This window comes from Nannobrachium achirus (assembly GCF_963921795.1).
Source record: "Nannobrachium achirus genome assembly, chromosome: 4".
Classification (NCBI taxonomy): Eukaryota; Metazoa; Chordata; class Actinopteri; order Myctophiformes; family Myctophidae; genus Nannobrachium; species Nannobrachium achirus.
In genome coordinates, this window is record NC_137813.1 from 17,557,547 (window position 1) to 17,577,606 (window position 20,060).

Consider the following 20,060-nt stretch of genomic DNA (forward strand, 5'->3'; position numbering starts at 1 on the left):
TATATTCAAAGAAATGCAAAAAAGAAATCCAGAATTGTTCAAAAATAGCAGATCTACAAGCTCGCAGCGCACTGTGAGCTTGTAGTCTGCTATTTCTTTTTTTTATAGTTAAAGCATAAAATAGTGGTTAAAGTGGTTCCAAGTCTAAAATGGATAAAGTACAGTACAAGGGAATTGACTGCAGGGTTATTATAGCGAACTAAACAAAATAATTGTGTTAACTAATAAAAACTATTGTAAGAAAACAACAAAGTAAAAACTAAAGTGAACAATGCAAAACAAAAACTAAAATTAACTAAAACTATATGGAATTGCATGTAATCTTTGTTCCCCCCCCCCCCCACCATATCATGTCGTGTATTTTATTCCATCCTACCCTTTTCAGCTTCTAGAAATCAAATATTTTCCTCATATTACCTGAAAGATTCAAACTAAATTTCAACTAAAATCAATTCTTAAAACAAAAAGTACATGCAGTGTTAAAACTAAAAAGAAGAAAAAAAAATGTAATGAATACTATAATAACTTAATACACAGTCACATTATCAGTATCACATAGTGTTAATCCATCCGTTTGTAACTCTGTGAGTGTACAAATGTGAGGTTAGATCTGTACACTCAGAACTAGATGAACCCTGAGGATTTCGCTGTGTGGAGAGAGGCGTGTGGCCAAACCCACAGTGGTCCATTCACAGTGCCTGTGTGAATGTTGTCCCTGTTTGTGTCTTGCAGGGACAATGCCGCCTCAGATATGGACAACAGTGAATGCTACTGGAGGTGGGTGGATGACTTTTCCCATGACAGCCCTCTTTTCAACCCATATGCTGCATGCCTTATGAAAGCGTGTGTTATTCTAAAAGTAGTAGATCTACAAGCTCAGAATGTGTCGCTTCGCGCCGCATTTCATGCTGTGGATCTGCTACTTTCGATGCTTTTGTGTGATACTGTAGTATGATGAAGTAGGGAGTTAATTAACGAAAAGACAAAAAGTTAAAATATGTAGACGAGAGTTTAGACGTTTGCCCAGGACCCAAACTATTGAAAAAGGCAGATCTACAAGCTCACAACGTGTCGCTTCATGCCGCATTGTGAGGTTGTAGATCAGCTATTTTCACGACTTCTTAGACATTTCTTTTCTAATTCATTGAATTTCTTAGATCTTTCTTTGAAAAAAACACAAAAAGTTTGAATATTGAGACGAGAGGTTTTAAACAGACTCTTGAATGTGAATTTCCCCAGTCCGGTACTGACGCTGCTCCAGACGTGGTTGGACGAGTACAGCGAGGACTTCCGTTGTCCTCCCTTGCACTCGCCTCTCAGGCTGCTGTTGGACCACCTGCAGATCAGTGCCGCCGTGTCCACCAGCATGCGCTGCCAGCCCAACTACTGCTCCTTAGCCGGCCAGGCAGAGGAGCTGCTGAAGAGGTTCCAGAAGCAAGGTAAGCTTCGCCTCCGCAGTCCGCACATGTCATTGTGAATCTTCTTCTGGCGTCCAATTTGTTTCCGGTTACGCTCTATAAGGCAGTGCTTCTCAAAAGTTTTAGCTCAAGACTTTTGCCCGGGACCCAAGATAGTGAAAATGGCTGATCTACAAGCCCGCAATGTGTTGCTTCGTTCAGCGCTGCGAGGTTGTAAATCTGCTATTTGCGTGCGTGCGTGGTAGATGATGTATGAGCGTGTATATCCCAGAACGGATATGGACTAGTTCTATTATATTTTTAAAAATGAATTGCTCATGGCATGTATATGTCCCAGAATTAGATGCTTGGTATGTAATCCATACTGTTTCACATGGTTTTTGATTTGTTAACGCTGTTCCAGAAATGGAGACCACAAGGCATTCTGCCCAGGCAGATGTGGAACAGGAAGAACGCCATTCCGGCTCGGAAGGCTTGGATAGTGAGACCGATCAGGAAGCAGGTGACATCATGGATTTCCCCGTGCACGCCATCGCAGAGCAGCTCACCCGCCTCGACTCTGTAAGTGAGAGGGAAGGCTCTGAAAAGGGCTTTGTCACCAGGCTTTGTCACCTCGAGTTTTGACTTGACCTCAATCAGGGGCGGTTGTTAGTGTAACCACTTGCAACCTGGTGCGCATGCACATTTACACATGCACATTTACACTTACACCTATATTTACACTCAAATGGCCACAGTGGAAATGAGCTTGAGCTTTTTTGTAAATATTATTGGCGAATTCTTGCAAAAACGTAAAAGAATTTCAAAAAATGGCAATCTACTTGTATATCAGCTATTCCCGCTCATTTAAAAATATGTAATGTTTAAGTGTAACATTGGGCTCGAGTAATAGATGCTTGCGTTAGAGATGGCATTGGTATTAGATTTGCTTCATATTGCAAACCTTAATACTCCAACACTATCGGAAAGTTACCAACGGGGACACAATACTACCGACTTAATCCTTATCCCTTCCAGTGGTGTAAAGTAACTAAGTACATTTACTTAAGTACAATTTTGAGGTATTTGTACTTTACTTGAGTATTTCAGATTTCCATTACTTCTGCTCCACTGCATCTCAGACCCAAATATTGTTTGATGTCAATAAAAAAAAGGTACAATTTTGAATTCGGGTCTTTTACTTGCAACAAGAGTATTTCTACATTATTACAGTATTGATACTTTTACTTAAGTGCTTTTTCCACCACTTGGTCCCTTCTCACCGTGTCCCCAGGCCCTGTTTGTCAAGCTGGTTCCCTACCAGTGCCTGGGCTGCGTGTGGTCCCAGAGGGACAAGAAGCCAAACATGTCCCCCACCACCCGGGCCACCATCGCCCAGTTCAACGCCGTCACCAACCGGGTCATCACCTCCTTGCTGTGCCGGCCCACCCCCGCCACCGCCAGCCCCCCTTCCTCCCGCAGGACCCCCACCAGCCCGGCACAGAGGGCCCGCATCATAGAGAAGTGGATCCGAGTGGCACAGGTTGGTGACAAGGGGGGGAACTCGGGGTGGGCCGAGATTCAAACCTAACACCCTGGCTTAGCTTGAACACACCTCATTCACCTTTTCCAAAAATGCATTCCAGCGAGTCACAGAGACGCGCGCACGCACACACACGCACACACACAGACACCACGACACCTGGTATTGTTCACTCCTGGTTGCATGGAGGGTGGGGATCAGCAAAGGAGCGTGTTGCAATAATCACATCTTGTGTATGAAGTGTGTTTCGTGATGTAAAAACTGACTTTTCTTTTGTATTGGTGTGCTGCTGTGTTTTGATTTAAGATGTATATTCCTGTACAGCCTTAGACCTATCATGTATATGGTGTGACTGTTTGTATCCATGTATCCATGTTTGCAACGCAACAGGATACCACACTAGCTTGCCAGATGAGCAAGTGTTGTAACAGTGTTGGAATCCCTGAACCATGCTTTGGGAGACCGATCAGAAGCTAATTCAAAACAAGAGAGCATCCGGGCTCTCCTGTTGTGAATAGAGTCTTCAAAATACAACACTGAAAAAAACACATCCTTGTTTAATACCGGTACTCGTCGCATGAGAGCCATACGTTCATTGTACTGAATTCCAACAATTGCTGTTCACTTGTTGCTCCTACAGGAATGTCGGCAGCTAAAGAACTTATCATCTCTCAGGGCCATTCTTTCTGCCCTTCAGTCCAATGCTGTTTACAGGCTGAGGAAGACTTGGGCTGCTGTTAACAGGTAAGAGACACATTTCTGGGTATATACTGTACACACCATCTCGGGTTCATATGTGCCAACCTTTAGTTAGTTATTAGTTCCGTGCGGTTGTCGCGCACCAAAAAACAGCCAGTCTACAAGGTCACAACGCGTTGAACTTACTGCAATGATTTTTGAAGACTGGCTATTTTCGGTGTCAGACACCAGCACACATCTAAATCGGGCTTAATTGGAAGATCCCACTGATTCATCTGGAATGTATGTATGGCCCGTTCTTGGCCAGGAGACCACTGCTGCTGTAATACAAGCGTGTATGGACAGGATGACAACTGAGTCAGACATTTAAAACCTCTGGATTTGATCCCAAGCTCTATGGCTGTATCACCTTGTATCACATGTTCTTCATCGTCATCATTCTTTTAATGAGGGCGATGAACTTCTTATGTAAGATGTATGTGACCTGAAGCTGCAAGCCGGCAAAAGTTGCACTTTTATTGTGAAGTGGATGTCACTTCGGGGACCTGAAACATGCCAATAAAAGTTGACAATGTAATGGATAATTGAACCATAAAATTCGATGTTCATTTTCTCTGTTGTAAACATGTCGTCTTGGCCCACCAAAAAGGTGAACATGTAATGAGCTACATGGTCCTTGACCAACTTTTTTTTATGTGTAATTGTCTAGCCCGTTGACCAGTTATGCAAAGACAGACTTGAGTTAAGTGTACCTTTAAAGTTTATGACACAATGAGACCTAATTAGATAGGTCTAGGAATTTAAGACTGTCGACTGTTCCATACTTCCTGGCCACTGTAATAAATGGCTGTTTCTTTTTTATTTCTTTTTTTGTTCTTCCAGGGAGAGCATGGCGACCTTTGACAACCTATGGGAGACCTTCCCCGATGAGAACTGTGTTCTCTCCAACAGAGAGATCCTGGTGGAGGTAAGAAGCCAAAATCAGCTCCACAAGAAAGCATATCGTCACTGTCGGGCAGAAACCTTGTATCTCCAATTTCACATTTGTAAATGTTTTCTTAAAGTAAAGCCCTGCTTCATCACACAAGACTGTCACACAAAAGTAGTGAAAACAGCTGATCTACAAGCACACAACGCCTCGCGGTACGAGGTGTTGTGTGCTTGTAGATCGGCTATTTTCACTAGTTTAAATCATTTTAAAAATGATAAATACAAAACAAACGGTTCTGGACATACAAGGTTTCCACCCGACAACGACGATATATTAGCTTGTTACAAACAATGTTAGGTCTTAATTCCCAGTTAACCCATTTAGACCTGTAGCCCCCATACATTGTTATACCTTTCAAACCGGGAGGCTCAATGTATTTTCTTTTAAATAATTCTACAGATATTCATCTTTGAGTTTGTCTTGCATATAGAAAACATGTATTACATTTCTTAATGTGTGGAACTCAAATTTCAGGTCTCTGAACCCCCACTGTATATACAGTACTTGGTTGACCTGACATTGTCAGGGCAATACACTACTAGGCTCCCTCCTAGCTGTTTCGCTGTACACTAAATATCTTTGGCCAAAAGTTGCCAAGACTACAAGCTTACAAGCTCACAGTGCATCGGAATGCGACTTGTCGGGAGCTTATAAATCTGTTATTTTCACCGAATGTCAAATCCAGAATAGAGACGCCAGGATTCATGTGGTTCATTGCTTACAGACATTTAGATATGTGTATTTGTCTATTTGCATAAACCAGCTTGTACAGCCTTGAGTCACATGATTCATCTTCAGCTGTTTTGTGTTGGCAAAGATGAGACGATCAATTTGATAACGAAATCTATTAAAACCAAATAAAAAATGCAACCAGTTGGCAATAGCAGAGTGATGATGGTGCTTCTACAGAAGGCCAGACGGTTAAATCTATCAATATTTAACTGTGATGTTAACTACTGTTGGACATAATGGTTACTAGTTTAAATGAACAGAACAAAGAGCAGTCGAGGAGCAGTCACTCGTTCACAGTAGAATACCAGTTTTCAGCTATACAACCAAACCTATATAATGTATCAATCTGGCTGATGTATTGGCCGATATTTGACTCTTTTGAAGGCATTGGTATTGACAGTTATGCAGCCCATGTGTCCATATTTTTGACAGCAGATCTACAAGAATAGTCCTTATTAAAGGTGGAAAAAAGGAAACTAATAGGTCAAAATATCATCAGTGGTCTAGGACTCCCCAAAATCAGGATTAGCATCGGACACGGTCTGGCCCTATTTTCAACCCTTGTGGATTGGCTACTTGCTTATTAAAAAGATCCTTTTTACTTCAGTTAATGTTTATATAAATGGCTTAACACAGTGGTCAGTTATAAGCTAGAGTCCGACAGCGAGGGCTCATTTCCCAGGCTCCTTCAGCCATTCTCTTCAGAGGTGGTTGCAGGGAAAAGACTGCTAAGTCAATATGGACTTGGATCCTGTGCCTTTTGTTCATGAAAGCCCAACCAACTAATGTGTCAACTGATTCACAAAGGTTTTGGAAACGCTTTGAAGTGTCTCACAGCTTTGTTTAATCCATTTACAATTGAAGTCATTTTCAGACACTCCCTATTTTATAAAGGAAGCTTTTATCAGGGAAACTATATCCTGCACGCACACTCAAACAAACGGATGGAACAAACAAACGCATGCACTCACACCAGAATGCTTCAGTCTTGTCCTGGTGAAAGCTGTGGACAAACGAGGCACTGTGCAAACTCACTATACAATACATAGCTGGAAAATAGTCCTGTACCACCATACTTTCAGCACATCCAATTTAGTATTGAAAATATATATTTAGCTTTATTATATTATTGGGTCCATCTATTCACTCCTCCAATTACAATGTAAGCGTTTAGCGGATGTTCTTATCCGGAGCAACCAACAAAGTGCTAGATCAGAGTAAATGGCATGAGCTCTAGTCAAACAATAATAAAGTAAGTGGTTGAGGAACTGTAGTGCTAAGAAAACAATTGCAGTATGTGCAACAGAGTAACTACAGGGTGTCGAGTAGACGTCAAACCTGGCATCGACGGCGACGCATCTAGAGTAACATAACTAGCATCTATCAGAATCCAAATAATAGTCCACGAGCAGGAAGTGCAAGGATAATAAGTGCGAGCTCGGGATGAGGTGAGTTTACAGACTGTGGCATTAGACGAGGAGTGACTCAGCAATCCCTCCACGCAGGCCTGGAATTTCATAGTTTTAGGGACAAGGCCACTTGGCATTTGGTGTTGTGCACAAAGGCTAAATGTCATCTTTTTTTGTGTGTGACTGATCTGTGCTGCTATTCAATGGATGTTTTTTTTTTTTGGTTTGTTTTAGTTTTTTTTTTGTTACTCACACATTTCTTTTTTGAGCGGTGGTCACAACGCTCCTATACGTGGCCGTGTGTGTGGGTCTGTCTGTCTGTCTGTCTGTCTGTCTGTCTGCGTGTCTGTCTGTCTGTAGCCTGCAGTAACCTTTTCTGACCACACATGTTAAGGGAGGGGCGCTGTTGTTCAGGCCAGGCCAGACCAGGCACACACACACACACACACACACACACACGCACGCACACACACACACACACACACACACACACACACACACACACACACACACACACACACACACACACACACACAGGGGGGAAGGGGGGGGGGAACCACCGCTCAGTTCACACGGGTGTGATTTTTAACCACATGAACCTTGGCGTCCCTATTCTGGGCATGTCATAATAGGTGAACATTCTGAAAAAATAAGTGAACAATCAGTACAAATAGCCAATCTTTATACTCTCACACAATGCAACATGTTGTGTTGCAAGTGCAACAAAGGATATAGGGTTTAACTTGTCACTCTTTTCACAATTTTAACATTTAAGTCATTTTAACTTGTATTTAACTGTACCACTACCACTTACTGTAAGCCCTATACTTCAATGAATAGCTAAAATAGCTATATTATATTATTATATAGTAAGACAAAGAAATAGTGAAAATAGCCGATCTACAAGCTTATAAGTAACAGATCGCAACGTGACACGTGAGCTTGTATGATATGTGACCAGTATGATATGATTCCCTCAATGCCAGTCATGTGATTGATGGGCGATTATGTAATATATGATGCGTGCGTATATGTACAGTATTTATGCTTGTGAAACAAAATCGAAACGTTATTGCTTTATTGCTTATTCTTTTACAGTCTACCCAACCTTTCATTTTGTAATTAAAGTGTGCGCAGCGCACACACACACGCAGCGCACACACACACACACACACACACACACACACACACACACACACACACACACACACACACACACACACACACACAATGTATTCGATTTTTTTTTCATCCTCCATCTTTTACCCCTTTCTTGAAAGTTGAAACTTTTTTATGGAATTCTTTTACACCTGTCATGTGGCAATGAAGTTGAATTGAGAGGTGAGTTGCTTGTCAGAGAAAGGCAGGGATTCTTGTTAGTTTCAGTATTCATTTATTCGACGCTGGCACCCTGTGGTCACTTGTAACATTGAACTAAATATAACCCCAAACCCCCATGTGATCTTTCCTCACAGGATAGGAGCCAGCCTGCCTTGGATAACATTTCTCCCAAGTGGTGTCCTATCTCCAAACAGATGGTAAGCCATACCTCCATTAGAGGAAACTTTACATCTGCAGCCATGAACTGGCTGACGTCTAGGTCAAGTTCAATGTTCACCCTAGCGTGTCGTGATGCCATTCCAGGGGTGCCTTAGAATAATGTGCTAATATTTGGAATCCATTCATCAATATCACTTCAGTTTAACCACTTAGACCCTTTATGCTTAGTAAAACAGACATGATTTGCACTTTACTTGATGAGTTCTTTTTCCATCTACCCCAAAAACAGCAGATTGGCTATTTTTGGTGAACCTTCCCCCCAGAATAGGGATGGTTATATTAAACATCAACTATAAAAGTTATTTTCAATCTGTTCTAATGGAAAAGGAGGATATTTCTCTGTGACATACCGTATCTCAGGTTGAAAGATTTGCATATTTTCGTGGCGTAATATGACATAAGATTAGGATGCACTAGGATTGGGTGGTTTTAAAACGGTTTGTGCCCCAAACACACCAATGGGCAAGTCAACGTCTCACACCTGTGTGAGACCAAATGGACAAATCCTCAAGCTCACAGTCACACATTTTTTTAAATGTTTGAAACAAATTTACAATTAAAAATAAGTGAATGCATACAGTTTAAAAGATGCCCAAAATAGGGACGCCAGGTTGAAAGGGGTAAACATATACTGTAGGGTATAGAATTAGCTTTTGTAATGGGGAATGAGTGAACACAAAGCACTGATATAGTAAATCAAAAGATGACTCCTGGAGCTCGAAACCCGAACCCATTACAAACTCGATAACAAATGTATTGATTACCCAATATCAATAAGCTTTGGGCTTGTCGAGCCTGTTATCGAGCAAATCGGCCAATAAGGAAAGGGGCGGTCAAGAAATAAGTCTAACCGCCCTCGCTGACATAAACATGTCTGTCTAAAATTGTATTAGTATTTAGTAAATGTAAAGTATAGGCATTTAACACATTAATGAATGGTCGTTTTAATGATAGGCAAAAATATTTGTAACTTTTGTCATCTTCATTTAATTTCAGATGGTGGTAAGCCACAAACTTGGTTACTGAATAAAAAAAAGTTTGAGGAAGTCTTTCCGCAAGATATTAGAAAACGCTCAATAGTGGGCTCAATAAAAGCCTGTCTCATTATTGCAGGATCGATAAGTTGATCATTATCAATAAGAATTAACGAGCTCCATCCCTACTCCTAACTGTTTGTACAGTATATATATATTGCAGTAATAATGTGTGGTTGTCACAAAATCCCAATGCCACCATGGATGTGTCTCGCGGCAGTGCACAACACTATGGGAACCACACATTTAAGTAACAATGGAACCATGTGCAAAAGAAGGAAAAACAGTTCCTAATCATTCTTGTATTGTACTTTTACTCCACTACAATTATTTTAGTCCCTACATACATTTCGGCCGTTTGAAAATAGCCGATCTACAAGCTCACAATGCGTCGCATCACGACCCATTGTGAGCTTGTAGATCGTCTATTTTCAAAATATTTGTACACATTTGAAATGGGACATTCTGCTTGTGATACTTTTAAGTACCTTTTGATGCCAATACCGTACTTCTGTACTTTCACTCAAGTACATTTTGAATTCCGGACCTTTACTTGTAACCTTTACTTTTATGTAAAATATGTGGATACCTTTGTTCCATCACTGTTAGTGTGTGTTGTCCTCTTAGTATATTCCCACAAGGCTAGTGTAACTGGCGTCTCATAAGTCACATGTGAAATCAAAGTGTTCTCATGTTGCACAACTCTGTCGAACCAAACCACAAGTGACTCTACTGGCTCGCTCAGGGTTGTTAAAGGGTCTGACGTGGCAGGGAGTTGAAACCTATCTTTAGCCCCCCTCAAGGCTGCTGCTGACAAGTTTGAAATGGCCTCGGATTACCGGTATTAAAAGCCAGTAATAATTAGAGCAGACGGGTCTTTTTTTTTATGAGTCATACGTACCTTCTTCATGGCTGTAACACGAACCTACTGTGTTCTACTGCAGTCTGCAGATTTGACTTTCTTCATGTAAAACTCCTCTGAAGTCGATGACATTCTATACCATTTCGGGCCGCCTTAGTGGCCGCCCGTCCCACATCGACATTTCCACATCGTAGTGAAAACCATTTGCCATAAAAGTGTTTTGCTGTCTTGTGTCATTCAGTGTAATGGGGTCAAGGAAGAGCCAATCCACGGAGTCGTGTCATTTTGAGCAACGTCGGCTATATCTTTTATGTGACAGAAAACAACATGTTAAAAAAAGTAACGGGACAGTCATCGTCTGTGTTGACAGAAGTGTGCTACCTTGTCCTTTACCAGAAACAAAACAGTTTTCATCAATCTGCTAATCTATTGTGCAGACAGTTTTGTGAAAATGCCAAGTTTTAACAGCGAAGATTGCCAGCCCAATCTCATCCTCTTCATTACAGATTGCCAGCCCAATCTCATCCTCTTCATTACAGTCAAAACGGGGCCCAAATCCATTTTTATCCATTTTGTTTACTTGCGGCAAAACATTGCCTGGAATACGTCTGCTGTTGTAGACTCACTCCTTATTCAAAACTGTCACGTGGTGTGATCCATAGAGACCGTTCAACTTGGTCTGACCGTGACCCACAAATGACCCACTGTTTTGGGAAACAGCGACGTAACATCATGTCTGATTGCCGCTTTTTTTCTTTTCTCTCCTCTCCAGCAGAGCCCCTCCAGTGGCGTGGTTCCCTACCTGGGCACCTACCTCACGGTCCTCACCATGTTGGACACGGCCCTGCCAGACAACCTGGAGGTAAGTAAACACTGTCAGCTGTAGAGCTGCAAGGCTACTTCATTATTTTCTTAGACATTATGCTATCGATTCCTTTTTCTAAAAATATAAATAGTCCTGAATCACTAGGCATGTTTTTCTTTTTTATAATCAACTAAACCGATTCATCTGATTAAACACCTAAGCCATTTCATACTTTGTTGTAGTGTCACACAAGAATAATAGTGGGGGAAAGAAGTCTAAATCTTACAGCTCACAATGTGTCACAATCGGGGGTCTCTTCAGCGTTAAGTGTCTGCTCATGGACACACTCTGATACGTAGCAAGCCGAGAGTTGAACCTTCCAGTTCCCATGCAGCCTCTCTACCCACTCGACTACGTAGATATTCACATGAGGAAGTGATTGCCAATACACAGAGGCCCCACATTTAGCAAACATAATAATTACTGTATAGCCCATGTCTCATATAATTTCTCCCAGCACATTAAGTTTATGGCGTCTACTTGTCAAACGCCCTTATTTATATCCCTTTTTATCACATTCTGTCGAGTTCTTCTCAGCCTCTGTTCTCATCAATCTCTGATAAAGTGTTAATCATGTGAAGCGCTATGTTTTTATCATTGTTTTGACGGATGTTTACTATTGTTTTGACAGGGCGGGCTCATAAACTTTGAGAAAAGGAGAAGGGTAAGCATTTTCTCTTCATGCCTAATATTACCATTCTTTTTTAAAGATTCATTACAAATGCAAAAAGGTGTTCAACAAATATGTCACCAGCATTATCACCTCCGTACATTCTTGTCTCTGGGCGGGTGTGTGTGGGGATGTTTGACTAGGTAAATCTAGCTGATAGTGCATTCCTTTACAATGCAGAATGGGAGAGACCAGCAGAGCATTTTGTTGTGCTGTCCATTCGCCCATTCTCTCTCCTCGAGTCGCAGGGGTCATCGCCGCGTTGGCTTGTAGTTGGCTTGCGGGTCCATTTGGTTCCATTTGTACACACTCAGTTTGAGATCCACTAGTACCAATGGACTCATAATGTGCCATAGTGTCATCGTAAATCAGTGTCATACATATTCTGAAGAAAACTTTACATGTTCAATATGGGTATTATGATAAATAAGAACATTATAATGGTGTGTAAAAGAAAACATCTATTGACACGGACAGGCCAAGTCTTTGCCGTGTAGTGTAAAACAGAACATCTATTGACACGGACAGGCCAAGTCTTTGCCGCGTAGTACACATTTGTATGTGGACATATTGATGACCCCTGCCTCGAGAGCATTTATTGCTTTGCTCAAAGTGTCACCCGCCTCGTGTCCCCCTGAGCGTGGTTACATAACTGCGCAGTGCGCAGGTTACGAGAGCAGTGACAGTTTTGTCCTCCATGGTACGTCTGCGCAGCACTCTTATCGTTTTTCATCGTGTTCGATTTATCGCCTTTGCAGGAGTTTGAGATTCTCTCCCAGATCCACGTGCTCCAAGCCTCCTGTGCCCAGTACAACCTGCCTCAACACCCCAGGATCGATGCTTGGCTGCGGGAACACAAGATGCTCACTGACCTGGAGAGGTGAGGTGGATGTGGAAGGCTCTGTTATACGTTAGTTGCATGCAGTCGTCGTGTACAGAAAATAGCCGATCTACAAGCTGATTGGGTATTTGAGGTGCACGACACTGGCACTCAACCCAAGTAAAATCACACCTAACTCAGACCCCCCCCCCCCCCTGTCGCTACTCTTTACTGAAGAGAATATAATTTATTTCCATCATTCAAGAGTTTAATCAGTAATTGAAGCTGTGAACAAGAACTTATTTCAATGAATAAAACATTAGTTTAACTAATCTGTATGGTAGAGTACGTTAATGCAATATGCTGTACATAACTAGTACATCTGTAGTGGTTGGAGGTGGTCTCCCTACAGTACTTTTCCGTTGCGACATCTAGACCCAGATGTCAGGTAGAACATCTATCGGTTGCCAAGTAGTACTGCCTGAAGCTGATATGGTTAACATCTCTCCTGGCCATGTTGGGATTTTCTTGCCGGAGCGGTAGATATTTGATCTCTGATGCGGGAGACCAGGGTTTACATAAACACAGGACACAAACAGGACAAGATGTAAACGTTTCGGATTGTAATTTAAATTATTAATAAAGACGTGCCTTTTCAAGTACTGGTATCGTTGATCCAGCACCTTTTAGTCCTCGCCCCTCAGTCATTTTTTTTATATCAAGATTCAAGAAAAGCGAAGGAAGATGATCTGATTGGCCCATATAGGATCATATTCCAGAGTGTGTTATTTTGAAAGCCAAAGAAGTAGCTGGCAGTTGTATAATCTTGAGTTGTGCAATTGGACACATTCATCTATCAGTGATGAATGTGGTCCACACACTGGCAGGTTCACCCAAGGTGTGGCCCGTTTCTAATAACATCCAGTATTTATAGTGTAGGTTACAGTATCTGAACTAGGTTAGCTGGTTACACAAAGTGTGATTGCTGCAGGGCAGTGGTGGAAAAGGTACTCACATTTTAAGTATCAATATTGCAATGTAGAAACATTGTTACAGGTAAAAGTTATGCAGTACTCATTATGCAGAATGTCCCATTTCACACGCTTTCAAAGCTCACAATGCGTTGCATTGCGACACATTGTGAGCTTGTAGATCGCCTATTTTCAAATGGCCGACATGTACAGTATATAGTAGGGCTGAAGTGGTTAATCGATGTTTTGTATACAAAGTAACTTGTAACTAAAGCTTTCAGATAATTGTAGTGGAGTGAAAGTAGAACAGGCATATCTGCCTTTGAGATGTAGTGGAGTAGAAGTAAAATCACTGAAAATTGTACTTAAAGGAGCTATAGTCAACTTTTTCATTGTAGGGCCGACACTTTGTTTACATCCTAGTCTACAGACTAGGATGTAAACAAAGTGTCGGCCCTACAATGGCCAAAATGATTATTTTATCATTATTTCACGCTTTTTGTGTTCATTTTTTAATTGAAACACATATATGAAGCTTATTTCTTTATAAAATATTTTCGAAACATTATTTTTATTTTAGCATCCGTTTTTCAAGAAAAAGTTGACTATAGCTCCTTTAAGTAACTGTGCTTGTAATACAATTCAACAAGCATAATAGCCATATAACCACCGCTGCGGGGAATGAATCGATATCCTAACAGCATTGTTGTTTTTTGTCGTTTGACAGTTATGAGCTGTCGATACGCCTGGAGCCTCCAGTGGACCTGTGTTCCCCTGGCCCATGGAGCCACCGCTCGCTCACAAAGAAACTCACTTCGTAAGTACAGAACCTGTCTGCACTTCTGACCTACAGTACACACGGCTCAGCGCCTGACACAAATACGCTCGCCTGGTAAATCATACTCACACAGAAGTGAACATTAGCTATCTTCGCATACACGCTTGAAGCACCTTTTGTACTCATAGGTGAAGTATTTACTGTATATTTCTAGCTGGGCAAAGGAGACCGTCAATGTATAGTCGACAACGTGCATAGTGTGGCTTCACCTCTGAACTTGTATTGTGATTTATTAAAGATCACCATTAGAGACACATGAATGATCCTCTAGTCCTGAATTAACATTATAAAATCAAATCCAACAGTCCAGTCAAATTAAACAAATACACACATAACAGTTACGTACCTGACAAGTTACTTGGCGAGATAACTCTTGATATACATGTATCTTTTGAAAGTAATTTTGTTTTGGACGAGATGTAGATGAGAGGTTTTTGGGCAGTGCATTCCAAAGTATGCTACTATTGACTTACAGTATATACAGTACCTAGATCTACAAGCTCACAACACGTCACATTGCATGGCGTGTTGGGAGTTTATTGAGGGTGCACGACCGCATCGTACAACAACGAATCACGCTTTTGCCTGCCAAAGAGGCAACATAAGTTATATTTAAAACCATAACATAATGCATTTAAGCCAGTTGTTCAGAAAGCCTGTGTGTTTGTTTTCAGCCTCTTGACAGTGAATGACAGCTCTAAGAAGATGCTAGCGGACCAGATCAGTGTGTCGTCTTCTGGATCCAGTGGTTCTGACATGGAAGACCTCTCGTCCACTGGAGGTTGCTCCATTAGACTGCAGGTGTGTACAATATGCTGTAGCCCAGTGGTTCTCAACCTTTTCAGGCCGCGAAATAATCATATTTTAACTGGGGACCCCCACACCCTGACGAGCACTGAAAGAGTTGAGGCATTACATTTGTATATCACGGTTCTATTCATGTAGATCGGCTAATTTCACAATTTCTGTCTCTAATATTTGACAATTTGGTTAAAAAGACCCTAAATTGTCACTTTAGAAATGTGCATAAACCCTCTATACACCTAAACTTTACGTTGGTTTGTTTACTGTTGAGTGAGAAAGCAGTGTTGCACATGAAGTTAATCATCTGGGGACCCCCCCAACATAATTTCGGGGTCCCGACCCACAGGTTGAGAACCACTGCTGTAGCCAACTAAAAACTGGCCAGGATGGCTTATTATTTTATTATCATGTTGTTATATATCGTTTAAAGCTGCAATCAGGGATCCTCGCCATGCTAGCTTGTGGTGGACAATTGTATTTATTTATTTATTTTGCCACGGACATACAAAATGAGTAATGGGTAATAATATTACCAGAAACACATAAATGGCTATCCCTGAAAGGCCATATACAGTAGGTCTGTAAGTCTGAGAGTTCAAATGGAATCATATTTGGAAGAAAAACTCTTGACATTCAGTAATTGGGTATTATGAACAAAATAAGAACATTATAATGGTGTGTGAAAAAGGAAAACAAGGCCATGTCTTTGCCACAACGGACATATTGATGTACCCTATACCCGTCAAAGGTTTGGACACAGATTCTCACACACATTGAATGAGAGCTGTGTACAAACTTTTGACTGGTAGGGTACATGTGGTCTCCTTAAAATTCTGTAGAGACATTTATAGACCCTTTAGGACACCTACTGGTGGTCACGTTGTACTGCTTGAAACTCCAATACCTCCCTTGGACATGTGGGGATTCCGTCTCAGAAGAGTGGTAGACTTTTGGATTTCCACACAGAATTAAAGTGTTTCCATTCACGTGTGTCGCAATAATGCCTTTGCTCGAGCTCAGCTTTTCCACATCAAGCGAGTGCCTTTTTTTGAAAACTTTTCTAGGTGATATATCATAATTCCCATACAAAAGAACAACATTTGGATGGAAACACTGCTAATGTGTCCCCTCATGTTCTCTTCATAATGTGTAATCAAGCGTGTCTTTGTTCAGAGACGCGTTGTCCCATACATTAACCAAATGGCGACTTACAGTTAATAATCCTTATCACAGTTAATAAGTGTCAACCCCCAAAACGATTATGAACAGCTGAGTTTATCACAGCACAATAGATACTCATTGACGTGCTGTTGAAACTGGCCTGGGTACTTGAGTGAGAGTGGAATGTCCATTGAGGCAGCTGCTTAAACTGTTGGTTTAATGGGGTGTGGAGCTTGCTGAATACAGCACCTTAGTGCTAAGTTGTCCCTTTGTAACCCTGAGAGTGTACAAATGGTTCCATAAATGTATGCGGTTGCATAAATAAGTAGTTCTCAAACTTTTACATTTCAAGGTCTTCTGAAAGTATACAAATGGTACCAAAGCTCATTACCTGTGCATTAAGGATGCCTTTAAAGGAGTAGTTCAACCCCAAAATGCCTTTTTTCTTATTGATTACTCATGCCATGGAGAGATTTTTTTTGTAGGACCCAAATGCATGGCCCTTGATGGGGACCAAATGAAAGGCCCTGGATGGGGACCCAAATGCTTCTGGGTCATAATCAATGGGGGTAAATTTAGGGTCAAGGGTCAGGTACATTTTACCCCCATTGATTCTAACTCTGAGCTTGTGTCCCATCCATTCTTCAAAACCATGCGACTTCTATAGGGAATGAATTTAGACACTGCTCTTGCATAGGTAACGTGCTTTTTATGTGTGACCGAGGCCTCTGAGTTACTGTGTAGGGCTCTATTTAGACCCCCTGTAAAGGAACCCAGAGAGGCAGAGAGTCTCTGGAAAGTGGTTCTGTGGTTAAATGAAAGTGGTTAAATGAACATCTTGCCAATATTTCCAACGGAACTCACTGAAATTAATTTCTTTCAATATATTTCTGTCCATAACACAATTTCCCTTCTCTCCATCTCCTGCTCTCTCTCCTCCTCCCCCCCTTCCTTCCACTCTCTCTCTCTCCCCCCACAGCCACTTTCCCTGTCGTGCAACAACGTCTCAGAGGCCTTTTCCTCTTCCTCATCCTCGTCCTCCTCCTCGTCCTCGTCCACGTCTTCTCCCTGCTCCTCCGCAGACTCCTCCATGGAGTCTCCTTCCTCCTCCTCCTCCTGCTCTTCGTCCAGCTCACAGCCGGACCTCTGCTCTCCGCCGGCGCTCCACCACCTCTCCCTGCCCGAGTGCTCCTCCTCCCCCTCCTCCTCCTCCACCTCCCCCTCCCCCAAGCGCTCCGTGTCCATGACCATGCTGCCCGTCTACAACCGGCAGGTGGCCGACTCCTGCATCGTCCGTGTCAGCGTGGACCTGGGCACAAACAACGGGAACATGTACAAGAGCATCCTGGTGGGTTGGACAAGAGGGCGTGATGATGAAGAACACAGCCTACTAGGTTGTGAAAATGAGACTGTCTGTATGGCAGTGGTGGAAAGTAACTAAGTACATTTAGTTACTTGAAGTATATTTTGATACCAATACTTTTGTACTTTTACTCAAGTAAATTTCGAATTCTGGACTTTTACTTGTAACAGTATTTTTGCATGGCACTGCCATGCAAAAATACTGTTACAAGTATTGATACTGCCATGATGGCAGTATCATTCTTGTACTTAAGTAATACATTCGAGTACCTTTTCCACCACTGCCGTATGGTGTAGAGGTGAAACACTTGGCCCGGGTGCTCCAGCAAACACCATAGACCTTTTTCACCTTTTGTCGCTTTTGTCATATTGACATATAGTCATGTAATGTTCTACTGTTGTGAGGTGTTACCAATGATGACTAATTTACCAGTTTGTCATATGAGAAATAGCCAAAATAGGTCATATACAAGCTAACAAAGTATCCCAAAAAAAAGTCTGTTGACTGTGTTTGAGGGTGGGAAGCCAGCAAGGGAATGTGTTCTTCGTATTAGCATTTCATGTTAGTCCACAAAGTGACTAAAAGTGGGGATGGGTTCTTACAGTAGTAAAAAAAAAAGAGAGAGAATTTCTATTTTAATGCGTTGATGAGAAAATAGATATATCATTTATTGGTGGTCTGAGTTTTGTAAACAGATGCAGGACATGATGATTGAATTGACATGCTGGTAAAGTCGGTGGTCAGAGGTGGTCATTCACATCGTTACAGGCTGCTAAGGATGCTTTGAACCTTCATCAGGATTATGCTTAATTTACAGTATACTCCATTGTACTACAGAATATATAAATTAGGATTTTGGGTCACCTGCTGGTAAAGTCAGCTTCCTGTTAGTAGGCCATGCTTGGCAACCAATGTAAGCTATGTTATAATTGTCTCAATAATAATGAGGAATGCCTGCTTTCTAGATGAGTTTTCACATGCTGTGCAAGCGGTCCCCAGGGCTAGCTATTAGTCTGGTATTTCTCCCAGGTCTTCACCTTATCCTTTAGTTTATGTGTAACATGTCCTTTGGTTCTTTGCGTGTCCTTCACAGTTGACCAGCCAGGACAAAACTGCCCAGGTGATTCAAAGGGCCTTGGAGAAACATCACCTGGACCACATGAGCCGACAGGAGTTCACACTCACTCAGCTCATCTCTCCAGGAAGAGGTAGAAACATGTCTAACCCATTTTTTTCTTTATTTTTTTTTTTTTTTACCCAATAAGACTCAAGGCAGTGGACTCCATCTCAAAATATTTAGTTCCTGGGACCTCACACCTTAAAAAATACCAGATCTATATAAGCTCATGTGTCCTGTATATCTGCTTTTTTTGAATAGCCAAAGTATAAAATATTGGTTAAAGTGGTTAAAAATCGAAAATGACAGATGCTTTCCTGGTCTCAATGGGTTAATTCAACTCAGCCTTTTTGAGTGTGTCTGAAAAGTGAGCGACTGAAACATCATTGAATCAATGTCAGCGTCCATCATTTAAGGCTTTCACTAAAAGGACTGTGTTTCTTTTTTTCTCTTACTTTTCAGAGCTGCTCATACCAGACAAAGCCAATGTCTTTTATGCCATGTCCACCGCAGCCAACTTTGACTTTGTTCTACGCAAGTTCTCGAAGGGCCAGAAGACACCGCTGAGGGCAACCTGCAGTTTGGGTCGCTACACCAAATAGCGCCTCCTTTGTGGCACGGAGGCCGAAGAACAGACAGGCGGATGGACGGGTCCGTCTGAGTGGAAATGAAGTCATGGAGTAGTTGTTTTTGTCTACTCTTTTTGGATTCCAAAAGAGTCCTCAATGCGAAGTAAGGAACGGTAGCTGATAATGCAGTGTCACTTTATGGATTAAATTGAAGACTTTGGACATAGTTTTGAAACATGAGGACATGGTTTTAAAACATGGGGAAATAGTGTAAAAAAAGGATTAACGGAAAACACTTGGACCAGAAAAGCTTTCAACTCCTGTTGGAATGAATCTTATTTGAATCACTACTGATGAGCTGTGACAATGGAACACATTCCTTGCCTTATGAACATCATCCCACAAAGTGTGACACGTGCAAAGAGCAGTGACCCAGTTACTGTACTGAGAAATGACTGACAGTATATACTTGGGCAGCTGAACAAACAGTGTGTGTGTTCAAAAACTAGGGGTAAATGGCAAGTAACAGAAAGACAAGTACTTAATGAACAACAGAATGCCACAGGTAGTTTAGTTTTTCTTTTTCTTTTTTTTTATGCCAGAGAAGTGGCAGACTGGACTGTGTTGCTTTTGGGAGACGGAGGATGGAATGTCC

The 20,060-nt window shown here is 41.7% G+C and overlaps 1 protein-coding gene across 1 annotated transcript in view; it reads left to right on the top strand.

Moving 5' to 3' along the window:
* Positions 1-19,438, top strand: part of LOC308282714 (ral guanine nucleotide dissociation stimulator-like 1) — a gene marked incomplete at both ends in the record, with an annotated part of 31,240 nt that extends 11,802 nt beyond the window's left edge. The window contains 15 exons of the mRNA XM_080723104.1: positions 733-777; positions 1,240-1,439; positions 1,822-1,979; positions 2,692-2,940; positions 3,581-3,684; positions 4,522-4,606; positions 8,247-8,309; positions 11,003-11,089; positions 11,724-11,756; positions 12,521-12,642; positions 14,281-14,370; positions 15,066-15,192; positions 17,336-17,704; positions 18,813-18,927; positions 19,299-19,438. Of these exons, the coding sequence (XP_080579230.1) occupies positions 733-777; positions 1,240-1,439; positions 1,822-1,979; positions 2,692-2,940; positions 3,581-3,684; positions 4,522-4,606; positions 8,247-8,309; positions 11,003-11,089; positions 11,724-11,756; positions 12,521-12,642; positions 14,281-14,370; positions 15,066-15,192; positions 17,336-17,704; positions 18,813-18,927; positions 19,299-19,438 (1,987 nt within the window). The remainder of the gene's footprint in view (positions 1-732; positions 778-1,239; positions 1,440-1,821; positions 1,980-2,691; positions 2,941-3,580; positions 3,685-4,521; positions 4,607-8,246; positions 8,310-11,002; positions 11,090-11,723; positions 11,757-12,520; positions 12,643-14,280; positions 14,371-15,065; positions 15,193-17,335; positions 17,705-18,812; positions 18,928-19,298) is intronic.
* Positions 19,439-20,060: the final 622 nt, after the last annotated feature.